This window comes from Prionailurus bengalensis, chromosome B4 (assembly GCF_016509475.1).
Source record: "Prionailurus bengalensis isolate Pbe53 chromosome B4, Fcat_Pben_1.1_paternal_pri, whole genome shotgun sequence".
Classification (NCBI taxonomy): domain Eukaryota; kingdom Metazoa; phylum Chordata; class Mammalia; order Carnivora; family Felidae; genus Prionailurus; species Prionailurus bengalensis.
In genome coordinates this window covers 58,284,280-58,299,632 of record NC_057358.1, presented here as the reverse complement: position 1 = coordinate 58,299,632, position 15,353 = coordinate 58,284,280, and the positions used below count along the sequence as shown (strand labels likewise).

General features: G+C 32.3%; 1 protein-coding gene across 2 annotated transcripts in view; it reads left to right on the top strand.

Annotated features, from left to right (window-relative positions):
* Positions 1 to 15,353, top strand: part of KRAS (KRAS proto-oncogene, GTPase) — a 40,573-nt gene that overhangs the window by 20,575 nt on the left and 4,645 nt on the right. For both annotated transcript variants that reach the window (XM_043564827.1, XM_043564829.1), the window contains exons 3-4: positions 1,884 to 2,062; positions 3,559 to 3,718. In XM_043564827.1, coding sequence (XP_043420762.1) covers positions 1,884 to 2,062; positions 3,559 to 3,718 — 339 coding nt within the window. The remainder of the gene's footprint in view (positions 1 to 1,883; positions 2,063 to 3,558; positions 3,719 to 15,353) is intronic.

Below are 15,353 nucleotides of genomic sequence, written 5' to 3'. Positions count from 1 at the left end.
CTATTTTGGCAGAAAGTACATGAAGTCTTAAGTATTAATCAAAAGTCAGAGGAAAATAAAATTTTCATTTTAATATTCTATAATGTTATCTACTCCCTTTCCTTTATTCAGTCTTAGAGTTGCAAAATCTCTTTAAGATATTCATCTTTCTCCCTCCCTTTCTTGATGCCCCTTTTAATAGAGGCCCCACAGAATTTGCAGATAAAGCAGTCATGCTCTCTAGAGTTATCATAGTATCTATCTGGCTGTTAGATATTTCCAGGATTTCAGAAATGGATAAGTGCATCAAAATCCTCAGTACTGACCTTGCTCTTATGTATTCTTTTGACTGTTAAGTAAATAAATGCGTGACAATTATTTGTAAATTGATTTTTTTGCCATTCTAAATCATCCTGAATAACAGAGTTGGTAGAGCTCTCCCATTTCTGTAATAATTATTTTCTTTAATAGAGCATTGGTGGGGGGGGCACCTGGGTGGCTCAGTCAGTTAAGCATCTGACTTCAGCTCAGGTCATGCTCTCGCGGTTTGTGAGTTTGAGCCCCGCATCGGGCTCTGTGCTGACAGCTCAGAGCCTGGAGCCTGCTTCGAATTCTGTGTCTCCCTCTCTCGCTGCCCCTCCCCCGTTCACACTCTGTCCTGTTTCTCTCTCTCTCTCTCTCACTCTCAAAAATAAACATTAAAAAAAATAATAGAATATTCGGGTCATTTTGTTAATAATATGAATACTTGCATTGTTGAATCTCTGTATAACACTTTTTTATAAATCTTTTTTTTAAATTGTGGTATGGTGTATGTATCTTATATATTATATATATTTTATATGTCATTGCAGCCATTCTTGAATGTACAATTCAGTGTCATTAAGTAAATTCACAATGTTGAGCAGCCATTAGCTCTATTTCCAGAAGTTTTTCATCATCCCAAACTGAGACTCTGTGCCCATTAAACAATAAAATCCCCTCTCTCCGTGTCTGGTATAACCTCTATTCTACTCTTTGTCTCTGTGACTTTACCTATTTTAGGTATCTCATGTAAGTGGAATCATAGATATTTGCCTTTTTGTGTGGCTTATTTCACTTAACACAATGTTTTGCAAGTTTCTTTTATATTGTAACATATGTCAGAATTTCTTTTTAGGGCTGAATAAAATTCCACTGTGTATATATTCTACGTTTTGGCTATTGTAAATAATGCTGTGATGAACATTGGCATACAAGTATCTGTTTGATTTCCTGCTTTAATTCTTTTGGTTATATATGTAGAAGCAGAATTGATGGATCATATGGTAATTCTGTTAAACTTGTTGAGGAACTGCAAAACTATTTTCCACAGTGGCTTCACCATTTTCCATTCCTACCAGCAATGTATAAAGTTTCCAGTTTCTCCACATCCTTGCTAACACTTGTTTTCCTTTTTTTTTTTTTTTTTTTTTTTTTTTTTTAAATAATAACCATCCTGGGTGGTATCTAACTCTTGATTTTGGCTCAGGTCATGATCTCACAGTTTGGTTCATGGGATCAAACCCCACATCAGGCTGTTCGCTGACAGTGTGGAGCCTGCTTAGGATTCTCTTTCTCCCTCTCTCTTTGCCCCTCCCCTGCTCATGCTCTTTCTCTGAAAATAAATAAAGTTAAAAAAAATACTAGCCATCCTAATGGGTGTGAAATGGTAGCTCCTTGTGGTTTTGATTTGCATTTCCATAATGATGTGTTGAGCGTCTTTTCATGTGTGTAATGGCCATTGATGTATATTCTTCTGAGGAAGAAGGGCCCTTTGCCCAGTTTTGAATTGGGTTGTCTTTTTGTTGTTGAGTTGTGCATAACACCTTTTTAAAAGTAAAAGGTGCACCATAATAATCCAGACTGTGTTTCTCCCTTCTCAGGATTCCTACAGGAAACAAGTAGTAATTGATGGAGAAACCTGTCTCTTGGATATTCTCGACACAGCAGGTCAAGAGGAGTACAGTGCAATGAGGGACCAGTACATGAGGACTGGGGAGGGCTTTCTTTGTGTATTTGCCATAAATAATACTAAATCATTTGAAGATATTCACCACTATAGGTGGGTTTAAATTGATAATAAAATGACATTGAGGAGTAATTATTTATATCCTTCATTTCCTGAGTCTTTGCTGACTACCATCCGCTAATTATCTAATTTGAATTTTAAAATAATAATGAGGTAGGCATTATATCCCTGTTTTACAAATGAAGTTCTTGAGGATTAGAGCAGTTGAGTAACTTGTTCCAGATTGCGTAGATGGCAGTGCTGGAATTGAAACTTAGGCTTGTTTGACTTCAAAACCTGTGCTCTTAATCACTGTACACTAGGGTCACAGGGCCTTAAGGTAGAGCCATGATAAAAATGAAAACCATCAACAAAAATACGAAAAGGTAATTGAGGTGGTACCACTCAAATAGCCTTAAAAATAATTGAGTATATTTGGTGTAGAATTTCTTGTAATGGGATAAACATTGGCTGTAGATAAGAAAAACAAACTGAAGCAGTGAAAGATTAAAATACTAGAAAAATTACACTTCATAAAGAATCTGACAAATCTGCATAAAATTGACTTCTTTAAAAGAATCATTGCATTAAATATAGTTTATATTCTATTGCTTTGAGGATGTCCAGTTTTCAAAAAAGTGCATATTAAACATCCCATTCATTAGCTATGTTTTATAACAGTGGGTTAGCCCAGTTAAGAGGTTTAACATTTTACCTAATACATTTCTTACAGCATGTTTTCCTTGTAGTCTGGTAATAGAGAAAAAGAAATTTGAGTGGGTGACAATGTTTTTGTAGAATAGTAAATAGGTGTCAATATGTTTGTTAAGCTATAAAGTTTACTTAGCTAATGAGTAGAGGAACTGGGAATCTGAACCAGTTCTAACTCTGTTGTCTTGCTTCTCCCTCCATGCTGTATCTTTGAAATTAACCCAAAATTGTGAAGGAATATAATTTTACCCCAAATTTAAAGTTTATGCACATCTTCTTGGAAAAAAAAAAAAACACCTTAGAAGGACTTTTAACAGAATAAACAGTATAGTAACATCAATGTTGTCCACGTAGAAATCAGAACCTTTCCACCTTGGTGGTCTCTTTTTTGAGAAAGGTATGTGACAATTAGGTCAGTATCGTAATTTACGTTTTTGTATAAACATTTTAAATTCTGTACATATACATTTAATAACATATACAGGATATGTTTCTAAGGTTATAATTTTAAAAATTAGGTATAGCACTTTTTTGGCTTAAAATTTTTCAATATTTTCTGTTTTATCATTGTGACCTACCTGCGTTTGAACCTATTAGATTGTAGTTTTCCTATATTTCTGGATATTTTATCTTTTAAGAGACACAGAAATTCTCTGTTTAAAATGGAGAAAAAAAATAACTAGATGAAGAAGCAAGGAAAATTTGGTGTGGTGGAAACTAGGAATTACATTAAATGTCTTCTTTCAGCCATATTTTATAAGAAAATTATGGACAATTTTTGAAAGATTTTTTTTTTTTGTTACTAATGTCTCCACTGTAACTTGTTTTTTCCTCCCCAGAGAACAAATAAAAAGAGTTAAAGACTCTGAAGATGTACCTATGGTCCTAGTAGGAAATAAATGTGATTTGCCTTCTAGAACAGTAGATACGAAACAGGCTCAGGACTTAGCAAGAAGTTATGGAATTCCTTTTATTGAAACATCAGCAAAGACAAGACAGGTAAGTGAAATTGTAATCAATATGTAATATAGTAATCAATATAGTAATCAGTATCTATTCTCTGCAAACTATATCAGATAATTTTAATCATTAATCATAATTTGCTAATGTATATTCTAGTAACATCATTTTGAGGGCAGGAGGGCAAGAGCATTGATAAATGTACATGCCTGATAGCATAACTGTTATATTATTTAATATAATTTAGTTTTTTCTTTCCATTATGCTAAAATAGGAAAAAAAAAAAACAATGTTTACTTGGTAAATGTTCTTTTAAGGGTATGAAAGGGCAGCATTTCTTAATCCAGTGTCCATGGTATTACTTTTGGCTTTGGTTTCTTTCCACATTGAACATTTCTCTTAAACTCAGCACATCTTACATTCAGCATTCAAGAAATGTGGGAATTTTTTTTAACTGTTATATTTATAAAGTCAAAGAACAGGGGAACAAATACTGAGTTTCCTATTTTAGAAGTGTTTTGAAGAGTATTAGGTCATGTGTTTCTAGATTAAATTTTGTTGTCTTTGAAGAATTTTACTTCTGTAGACTTTTTTTAAGGATATATTTATTTTTGGAGAAAGTTTTTATTAAAGCAAGAGGATATTTAGAAAGTAAATGGAAATTCTCAGTTATTCATTTGCTCTGTTGCTCTGACAAAAATTAATGCCAGATTGACCCTGAATTTTTTCAAAAATTATCTTCATTTTTAAAAGTAACTTTTTCTCTAAGTGAAATAAAATAATTTCAGGTATATTATGTAACATATTTGTGTGAAATGAGAGTTTAACATACAGAAAAAAAATTCTAGAAAGGAATACATAAGGATATGATGGAATATAATTTTCATATACTAAGAAATTGATCAATTTATGTTCCATACAAGACGAACGTTTATTTAGGGTTTTGCTCGTTACATGTATCTGTGAACCCAGAAAAACAGTTTTGTGGAATTTAACTTCTGTAATGCTAGGAGTTAAGAAAATTGATGAACAACTCATTACATATAAAACAGGTTAAACTTATAAAAACAGGTATTGGAAAACTTTCACTCAATTTTGTAAAGGTGTAAATATTTTCAAGTAAACCATTATTCAGCTAGTGTGTATGTCTGTTTCCCTAGTGGAAAAGCTTATGTACTGCTTCATGGCTGTACAAATTTATACACACTGAAAAAACAATGAATTCTATTTTAAGTTTTTTGGGAGGATTAAAAGCTGAATTTCTATGGTTTGATTATAGTATAAATATCTCATTCTAAAACCTGACTTACAGGTTCAAAAAGGAATTGGTATATAGCACTTCACTATATTTCAGAGGAGTTAAGATTTCATTCAAATCTATTCCCGGGTCCCAAAGACTGGGAAGAGTTTGGTTTCTGTCTTCTTTTTACTGATCTTCTCTAACCAGACTTCTTGATTTCCCTTATAGAGGAAGTACTCAAAAAACATATTTTGCAAACGTAAAATTGAAGGAATGTTACTGAAAACGTTTGTAAACATACTGCCTACTACTAAACCATACCATTAACATTTTATTAACTTGCATTATTTGTAACTTTTAAAAGATACTTTTTAGACAACATTAGTTAATATTTTAGTTCACATTTTACAAAAAAAAAAAAAAATCTGAGATTATTGCCTAATGTTATAAAGGTTTGCAAATAGAGCAGGGCTACTCATCCTTTAATAATGCATATGAATTGACCAGGCTTCTTACTCAAATCCAGATTCTAATCCGTGGGTTCAGGTTGGGACCTGTGATCCTGCATTTCTAACAGGCTCTCAGGTGATGCTGATATTTGGTATGTGGACCACACTTGGGGTAGGCGACAACACAGAACACGGTAAAAGGGAGTCGTCTTGTTATTTCAACAATGTTGCCCTCTGCTTCTCAATGATAAGAGCCTTTTAGCTGTGTGTCATGTATGGTTACTACCTAAGAAATACTAGTTTGTTCTTAGTGTTTGATGTTAATGCTTTGCTAGACCACAGCATTCATAATTAATCCGAAAATTACCTGGATTCCTTTTAAAGTAGATTTGTAGGTTTTTTTTATAAGTTTTCTTATGGGGGGAGGTAGGGAAGGTGAATGTAGTATATATGATATGGAAGTGGATTAATTTAAATTCGCTTTGTAGATATTTATATAGAGATTGTCTAATTAAAATACAGAGTAATACAAAGGCATACTTGTAGTACTTTATTTCCTCTAACATTCAACTTTTCGTATATTTATAACCCATCATATCTTTATATAATTTATGTTGCTAAACTATAACTTAGATATTTTAGTTTCTGATCTTTGACTTCTTTTTATTTCATGGACTTGTTGATTTGCCTTTCAAAAATTTATTAATCTTCCTCTGCTGAAATTAATTTGATATTTGCATGCTTTTGAAAGACTTTAAAGAGCTATTCCAAGTAATTGTGGAGGTTATAAAATATATAAAAATTTTAAAAATTTATATTTCCAGTTTCTGTGAAAATTTGAATCCCTGTTTTCTGCAGAGTATTTTGTTACTCATCTGCTATTATTTATTTGCTGTTTGAACAAAATAATTACGTATACTCTTGTTGCATTTTATCAGCAGCTGTTTGTTTCATGCCCTAAGTTTTAGTCTTGAGCATGAACCTAAAACACAAACACCAAACAATTATAAGTCAAGTTAATAGGAATAAGACATTCATTTAGAAGGACTAGATAAGTTATTTTAAGCTTTGGAGGCCACAAGTGGTATCTGTTGCAATTTTTTTTCTTATAACCCTTTAAAAATGCAAAAATAATTCTTAGCTGTGGCCAGTACAAGAAATAGGCTATGGCTGCATTTGGCTTGCGGGCTGTAGTGTGCTGATCCCTGATTCTCTGGGGAACTGTATTGTTTGATTAGATGCTAGAAGTTAGGTCAGACTTTTGACTTGAAATTTACAGGCTAACATTAGTAATTTTAAAATAAAACTTACATATTCTGTGAAAGGGAAATAGGAGTTTTACTCTAGTACTTTTTAAGACAGGATTGCAGACTGTGTATCTTATGAAATAAATTACTTTGTGATTTAAAAAGCCCATCATATAGGCTAGAATATAATGAATTCTATATATTTTTTTTACAATATTTTCGTTTACATCTGAAAGGCCAGCGTAATTTATATTTTCTGCTAGTATGCTTTATGTGGTCCCTATGTTCCTAGTATATAAATACTGCTACCCCTAGTTCACATTTATCTGGGTAGTTTAGTAATTGCCAGATTTTTCTGGCCTCATTGGGCAGTAGATGCAGTGTTGGCAAAGACTGTTGAAACCAAAACATTGACACCATAGTAATCAGATGTGTGTTTTCCAGTCTGCTAAAATCAGAATTGGGGAGTATTCAGTAAAGTGGATGACAGAAGCAGAATTCTTAGCATATCTGCTACTCCTGATTCAGCTTTTTTGCTTTCTGGAGGTCTCAATTTGAGTATAATGGGAAAATTAGTTTTACAAACTTAAAAATGTTGAGTGATTAATTTCTGGCTTTTGTTGTTAATTTCTAGATACTTAAAATTAGTTGTGAGAAGACCTCCATTAAAGAAAACTTTTGACCAAATTGTTTTAAAGCAAACCAAATAAGGAACTCCTTATGTGGCATATTTCTCTTTAATAGTTTGTAGTTGAGTTTGTGTATGTGAGATAAATATCTTGAACTTTAACTTTTTACAAGTTAAAAATAAAACAGTTACTGAGCACCTGCTGTGCTCCATGCATAACCTCCTGTGTAGTGGTTTTGCTGCATTTCAGTAGTACCTGAGATGGACTATAGTTTAGCAAGGTTTCTTGAAAAATAAGCAATACAGAATTGTTTTTTAGGATACATCTAGTTTCTCCCATGCCTGTCCACCAATAAAACTAGTAGTCTTGCATCTGTCTATACTGAGAGTACTTGAAGTGTTATTTCCTTGAAAGTGTTTGCAAGAATTTTTGCTGATAATAAGCCACTCAGCAGGAACTTGTGTAAAATGAAATCGCTCAGTGAAAGCATTATAGGCACCAGGATATAGAGTGATCCTGTGTGTTGACAGTTCCACTTCTGGTGTGGAATACACTTATTTCCTTAATCTCACAGGTGTGTTTTCAGATAATAGCTGAGCTGAAGTTATTGTCAAATCTCTTGATTTAAGAAAAAATTATACATATTGTACACTCTGTTTTACATAAATATTTTCAGTTCTGAAAGTTTAGTAAGTATGTGTGGCAATGAGCCATATTTTTAAGAGTAAATCATTGGGTGCCAGTTAAGAGCTTATAGCAGCTAGCCACAGTGGATATTGGACATCTGATTCAGCTACACTTTGTCTTTAAAAATTAGCTACACATTTTGGGGTATGAAACCAGTGTTCTTTGCTAGTGCCAGTGGTTTAAGGTACACACAAGGATAAAAAATGTTCTCTTGATGTCAGTATGATTCTAAGGCATATTAAGAAATGAGAAGTAATTTAAGTCTGAGAAAATAACTGACTCTTTAAAATTTAATATACTTTTGTATTAGTAAAAATAAAAAGTGAACAGAGTCACTCTGGAATAACTATTTCTCACTATTAATAATCTTAGCCACTGAGGCCCTAATACTGAATTCTTGGTGGTGGGTAGAAATCTCTTCTTTTTAATTATTGGCCTCCAGTTCTCTCTCTGCATTGCTGGAAACAAAAATCATATATCCTGTACTGGTGATGGGAATGTGCACACTTGAAAAGTAAGACACGTTCAAAATGATTTTAGAAATAAGTTACAATCAAAACTTGCTTCTGTTAAATTAGTAGGAGACCAAAACCCTGTCCCTTACCCTCCCCATCATTTTTTTTTTCTACTTTTCTATTGACTTTGTAACTTTTTTTAAACAGAAGTAAAAGTTTATTCTTAAAAAATATGAGCTTTTACCTGGTTTGTTTTATTTTTATGTGTATATGTCTATATTTTAATTTCTTGCATTGATTTTTGAACTGGAAGAGAATCATTTGTGAAAATATCTTAAATGCCAGCTCATACTTTACAGTTTACATATTTTACAAGTCATTTTAATGCCTTACGTTATTTATCTTATTTAATGAGAATTTCTAATATATAATTTTTAAGGACTTAAAAAGTAAAAATACACCCTCTTGAGAATGATAAATATAAAATTTTTAAAAATTTGTATACAGGCACAAGTGGCTATCTAATTTATAAAGTACCAACATATTTAATAATTTCAAAAAACAGTTGGAGATTTTTATTTTGTAGTTGACTTAGCTAGCTAGTTGAGTAAATTGATTCCACTTAAAAAGAGATGCAAATTTTCTTGGGCTGTAATGATTTTTGTATTAGATAGCTGAATAGAAATATGTCACTGCCTGGGATAAATAACTTGAGATGTACATTTTAATATATAAACAGCAAATTTAAATGCCTCTTTCTTAAGAAAACTTAATCTTATCAATTTTAAAGTTTTACTTTAAAGGTAAATTATTGAACTCTACTGAAGCAGTGCTTAATATATATTCTTGTGATTTATAAAAATTAATATACCCTAAAGAATTGAGGTGTCTTTTTTTTTCCTTAACTAGTATAGGCAATGAATGTGTGATAACTTCTGCATGCAAAAATTAAGCCTTAGTTGTTGGTTTACTTCAGTTAATATTTAAATGGCCAATTCTTTGTGTGTGGTTGAACTTAAAACTATAAATCATATTTTTGATATGTATTAGCTTTCTAGGTACTGGGTTCATTTTGTCACATTTGGTTCATAGAAAGACTGATGTTACCAATCCCAGAGAGTTCAAATAGGCCAATCCCCCTTAGTGAGTAATTTTTAAAGTAAAAACAGATTAAGCTTAAAATTAAATGTGTAGTAAAATATACCAGTCTTTCTAAATACTTCATTTTCTTTTAGAATAATAAACACAAATACTAATCTTTTAAGTTAATTTGCACTGCATGGAGATTAGTATTTGTGTATATCTTTTAGATGTAAGCTTCAACTCTGGTGGTATGTTTTTCTAGATAAACTAGGAGTACAGTTAACTGAATACTCTGTCCCCTTTGGCTACTGCTTACTTTTCTGGACTGGAAAAGACATTAAAAACTTTGTTGGCCTCCATATGGCCATACATGATTTGTTGTCATAGCTTTATCACTGTAGCCTTAAGCAGAAATCCCTTTTGTCCCTGTAGAGTATTTAAATTAGAATGGAAGGTATGAAGCCAATATAATTGGATAGTGCTCTAAAAATTATTTTTAAGACTTCTTTCTAATAAGGAAACAAACTGCACTGTTACTATTCTGTGTGTGTACTTTAAACAATTTGTGATGTTTTCATATTAATGGTATATGGCCCTCATGTAGCATTTTTATTTAAATAATGTAGCTACAAAAGTCCCAATCTCCGATCCACTTGTGGACCCTAGAAATAGTCTGGACAGTGTTTTAATTGAAGATAGAACTCAAGATTCCAGTCCCTTGACCCAACTTTATTTTGAGGTGTGTGTGTGTGTGTGTGTGTGTGTTTAAATATCTCTTCTGTACCATTTTTCTCCTTCCTCACATAGGGCAGGGGTGAGAGAGGCAGGGATGCTTGTTTTTCCTAAGTTAAATAATTTAAATCTAACTTCAGTTTAAGCTTTGATTAATTCCATGACTAGCAAACTATAACAATTATATTAGTTGATACACAAATACTAATATAGGTCCTAGGTTTTTCCTGATCTCCCCTAATAACTAATTTAAATTGTTTTAAAAAATTCCAATTCCATTACAAAACAAAAATGATTTTAAAGAACAAACCAGGATTCAAGCCCATATTTTAAAACTGCATCCCCACTTTTTTTTTAAAATAATCTGATGTCTGTTTTAAAAAGAAATTCTCAAGTAAAGGTCATAGTTTCAAACTTCTTGCACAAGGCTGTCCCAGTAAATTACAATTACCAATGAAACAGACTTTAAAGAAGTTGTGTTTTACAATGCAGAGAGTGGAGGATGCTTTTTATACATTGGTGAGAGAGATCCGACAGTACAGATTGAAAAAAATCAACAAAGAAGAAAAGACTCCTGGCTGTGTGAAAATTAAAAAATGCATTGTAATGTAATCTGGTAAGTTCGGCATATTAATTTTGGCAGAAACCAGATGTCTTTCAGAGGTAACAAAGTAGCAACCACTTTAGAACTACCTAGCGTGTGGGGTTCTGATTGGCAGCATTGAAAGATAAGAAATGGGTAGTTTGTTTCCATCATTACTACACTTATTTTTAATCTAATGTGTATTAATTATAATTGATGTAGTTTTGATAGCTGTATACTACATTTGTCATTGGGTCTAGAGAGGAAGAAAAAAAAAAGAAACTGTAAAGAGTAGTAAGGTAGAGTGGCCCAGAAGGTGGGGAAGGGCCCACTCTTATAGTGTATTCTTTCTTTTGGACATTCTGCAAGCAAATACTTCTTCTGCCTGTGTTCTCTAACTTGGTGGCAGCACCATCACTGTTTTACCCAAGTAAGAAACCTGGGTAAAGTCTTGGGATGACTCTTATATTCCTCTTTTGCACCCCCATTTGGAGGCAGCCACAATTTCCTTTGATGTTACATTCCAACTTTTATCACATCATTAGTTCAGGCCCCTATCATTTCTTGGTGGGACTGTTATAACTTATTTGGTTTACCTCTTCCTGCCTTTATTCACGGTGTATTCAAAGAGATACACTTAAAAGAAATGTCATTGTCTTTTCTTTAAGTCCAGTCACTGACTTCCTGTTATGTATGGAATAAAATCTCAAACTTCATAGCAGTTTATACATATATGTCTGTAACATCTTCCTACCCCTCTAACCTTCGGCCTTATTCCTAAAAACTCCTTGCCTGAAGGGTTTTTTGTTTGTTTTGTCCTATGTAAAAAAAAATACCATGTTATTCCTTACCTTTCCTTGAGTCTTGGCTGTTGCTCTTGTTTGGAATGCCCGTATCCTTATCCATAGTCATATTAATTAGCTAACACTTTTTTCATGATTCTCTACTATCCAAGAATCTTTATAGCCTTAAATGGGCATAATATCCAATATACTGTTCTTAACTGTTACACGCTTGCATGTTAAATTGAAATAACCTCTTTTATGTTTGATTCCCAAACAGTAGAATCTTAGCCAGAATCATGTATTTTTAATCTTTGCAGGACCATAATTTAACAATGTTAAGTTATGTATATACATATTTACGTATACAGTAGCTGCCCATTTGGATTTACTGAGTGGAATTTCTCAGTTTCCTTTCTAACCCAGCCCATATTAAATTTGGTCTTGAACAAAAAATATTTCACTCAGTAGTTTTTATTATATTGATTTGAGTTCTGAAATAGTGTATCTCCCAAAAGCATAAAATGTACATTTGAATAATAGACTCAGTCCCAAAAGACACATGGTATACTAATCTGCTAAACTCAGAAGAAATAAAGCACGACTGGCATTAATTTTTATTGAGATTTATGAACTCTTAATATTCTTTGAGTATCATTGTATAGAGCAATATCTTAATTTAGAAATTGTGGCAAAATTTAACATTGCAATGCAATTTGAAAACTTTTTTTAAAAGTAGAGCTACTTAGAATAAAGTAAGTTTTACACTTTAATTTTTATTTAAAACAAAGATGGAGGCATATACTTTTCCAAGATTTCTAATTTGTGACTCTGTAGTGTAAATGTCAAATAATTAGTGGGCATGATGAATTGAATCCTTGCTTTTTTCAGTGGGCGTAGATATCATTTTATTTAAAAGTGTACTTGGTAATACTTAAAATTTTAAATAAAAATATTTTTACAAAATTAATTTGACAGTAATAAATATATACAAATTTGTTTTTCTCAGTCCTAAAACGAATGGGTTTATTTTTGAGACAGAGACAGAGCATGAATGGTGGGAGGGTCAGAGAGAGAGGGAGACACAGAATCACAAGCAGGCTCCAGGTTCTGAGCTATCAGCACAGAGCCCGACACAGGGCTCGAACTCACGGACTGCAAGATCAGGACCTGAGCCGAAGACGGACACTTAACCGACTGAGCCACCCAGGTGCCCCTAAAATGGATGGGTTTAAACAAAATTACTGGGATAATTTTTTGTCTTTATATATGTGTGTATAAAAATGACTAGTTCCCATATGGAAAAAAGGAATTCAGTGTCCATTTTGATTAATTGTAACCTTTCCTTAATCATTGCAATTATTCAATTTTAATAAGTTACATAAGAGTTCAGTATTAAGAGTGCAATATTAACCTAAACTATTTGTCAGAATCTTAGAAGATGGTAATGTTATCACATTCTGTTTTCATTGTCCCCTAAATACTTGAGTATTGTTTTTAACTTAGAATGTGTCTTCTCTATATCCATCTCATAGTTTTTCATTTTATCTGCTTCACTGTTTTAGTACCATTGACATTTTTCTTCATTGTAAAAGTAGTTGAAATGGAGTAGGCTACATAAGCATATGTGATAAAAGGGAATTTGTGAAGGGTAGGGGAGTTGGATTAGATCCTCTTTTAAGATTCCATACCATTCATAACCATTTATGATTATAAATTAGTCAAGGGTTGGTGAATTATAAAATAATGGTTCTTTATTACATCGTTGGAAGCTTTTGCATTTTGTGTGTTAAGAAGGTTAGCATAAAGATTTACATATATTAAGCCTTGATTGTATTGCTGATAAGTTATATTTTATCACTTTTCCTCTCCTTTGGGTGAAGGAAAAGCATATGTTGTGCCAGTAATGAATGATTTCAGAAAGTGGGGAACATTATTGAGTGCAATTTAGGGGTTTTATTGGAAACTTTTTCCCCTGAACTTTTCATTGCTGTTCATGTGATAATTCTGGTGGTTTTTTTTTTAAATTTTGTTTATTTATTTTCATTTTTGAGTGGGGAAGAGGGGCAGAGGGAGAGAGAATCTAAAGCAGGCTCCACACTCAGCATGGAGCTGAACGTGGGGCTCAGTCCCACTCTTGAGCTGAAATCAAGAGTTGGTAGCTCAACACACTAAGCCATTTAGGTGCCAAATAATTCTGGTTTTCATCCTATAACTACTTATTTAAACCTTCACCAAGCCTCTCATTCCTGCTCTGTGTTAACTTTTTTTTTTTTTTAAGTTTATTTATTTATTTTGAGAGAAAGTGTATGTGTGGGAGGGGCAGAGAGAGAGAGAGAGAGGGAGAGAGAGAATTCCAAGCAGGCTCCACACTGTCAGCACAGAGCCCTATGCAGGGCTCAATCCCACGAACTGTGAGATCATGACCTGAGCCAAAATTGAGAGTCGGACACCCAACTGACCAAGCCACCCAGGTGCCCCTGTGTTTACTTCTTCAAAAATATATTTTTCTTTTAGATCTGTTATGAAAATTAGTTAAGTGTAACTTAAATGAAAATGCCCTGAATTAATTTTACTATTTTGAAATATTAATTGTAGAAGATTTTTGTAGTGTAGTAAAGGAGAAATCATATTGCTGATAAATTTTTAAAGTTTAAATTTATTTTCAAGAAATAAATAACTTACATGAATGTGTTTATATGAATATTCAACAGAAGTAGTTAAAATGAATAAAAATTCAGTTTTCATTATATTTAAAGTGTCTTGATTTATATAACTTTATTTGCTGAGTATTTGTTCCTAGGACTCCCTCTAGTGTCTCTGAAAGCATCAGTAGGTTAGCAGCTTTTTAAAAAGAATTACTACTCACAGATTTTAAAGTACATAGAGAATCATACTTTTTTATTTTTAAATTTTGCTTTTATATTTAGCTTGTTTTTTAATGGGGTCATAACAGGAATTGATTTCTATAATTGTATAATTTCAGTATTGCAGGGTTAAAATCTACCACTTTGAGAGTGCCATTTTTCACTTTATGAATTATTAGGTTGAAAATTATTCTACTTGAAATCACTTTCAGCCATTATTTATTTATATACCTTGCTTTGATCAGGAATAGATTTACCAAAATGACTACATGGAAATTTCTTTGAAGATACAGCATTTGGCTTTATATGGCAAACTTTTGAATATGTAATATATTAATTAAACAGAAAGTAAAACAATAATAAATAAAAGAGAATTTCCTCCAAATTGATAACCATACCACCGTTTAAGTGATTGAGCTCATTTCTCTACAAGTCAGAGGTATTACATGTTTCAAAGTATTGTGTCTTATCTTTGGGGTCAATTCAAATTTCTTTTTTATATGTTAAGTATATGAATTGAAACTAATGCCTTAATATATATTATTTTCAAAACTGTAAGTATATTTGAATACTGTTTATTTCTTGGGGATTATTTAAATCTAACGGATTTAAGTAAGTATTGAACCCAGAGCTCAAATATTGTTGCTGTCAGTATTTATGAAAGTGGTACATAGTTGCATGTCTTATATCTAACATGTAGAAACTCAGAGATAATTAAGTGTAAATGCATTTTCACACACATAAAAACACATGCAGAAATGCACTGGGATTTGGTGACAGAAGTGTGTCAATATGAAAAAATAAGTAGCAAAGTAAGTTCTGGGAAAAAGGTACTTGTTCAGCTTATGTAAGATTCTGTACCACTGCTTTTCTTTGCCTTTTGTGAAAATCAGTGTTCCTATTTATAATGTTGACGAAAT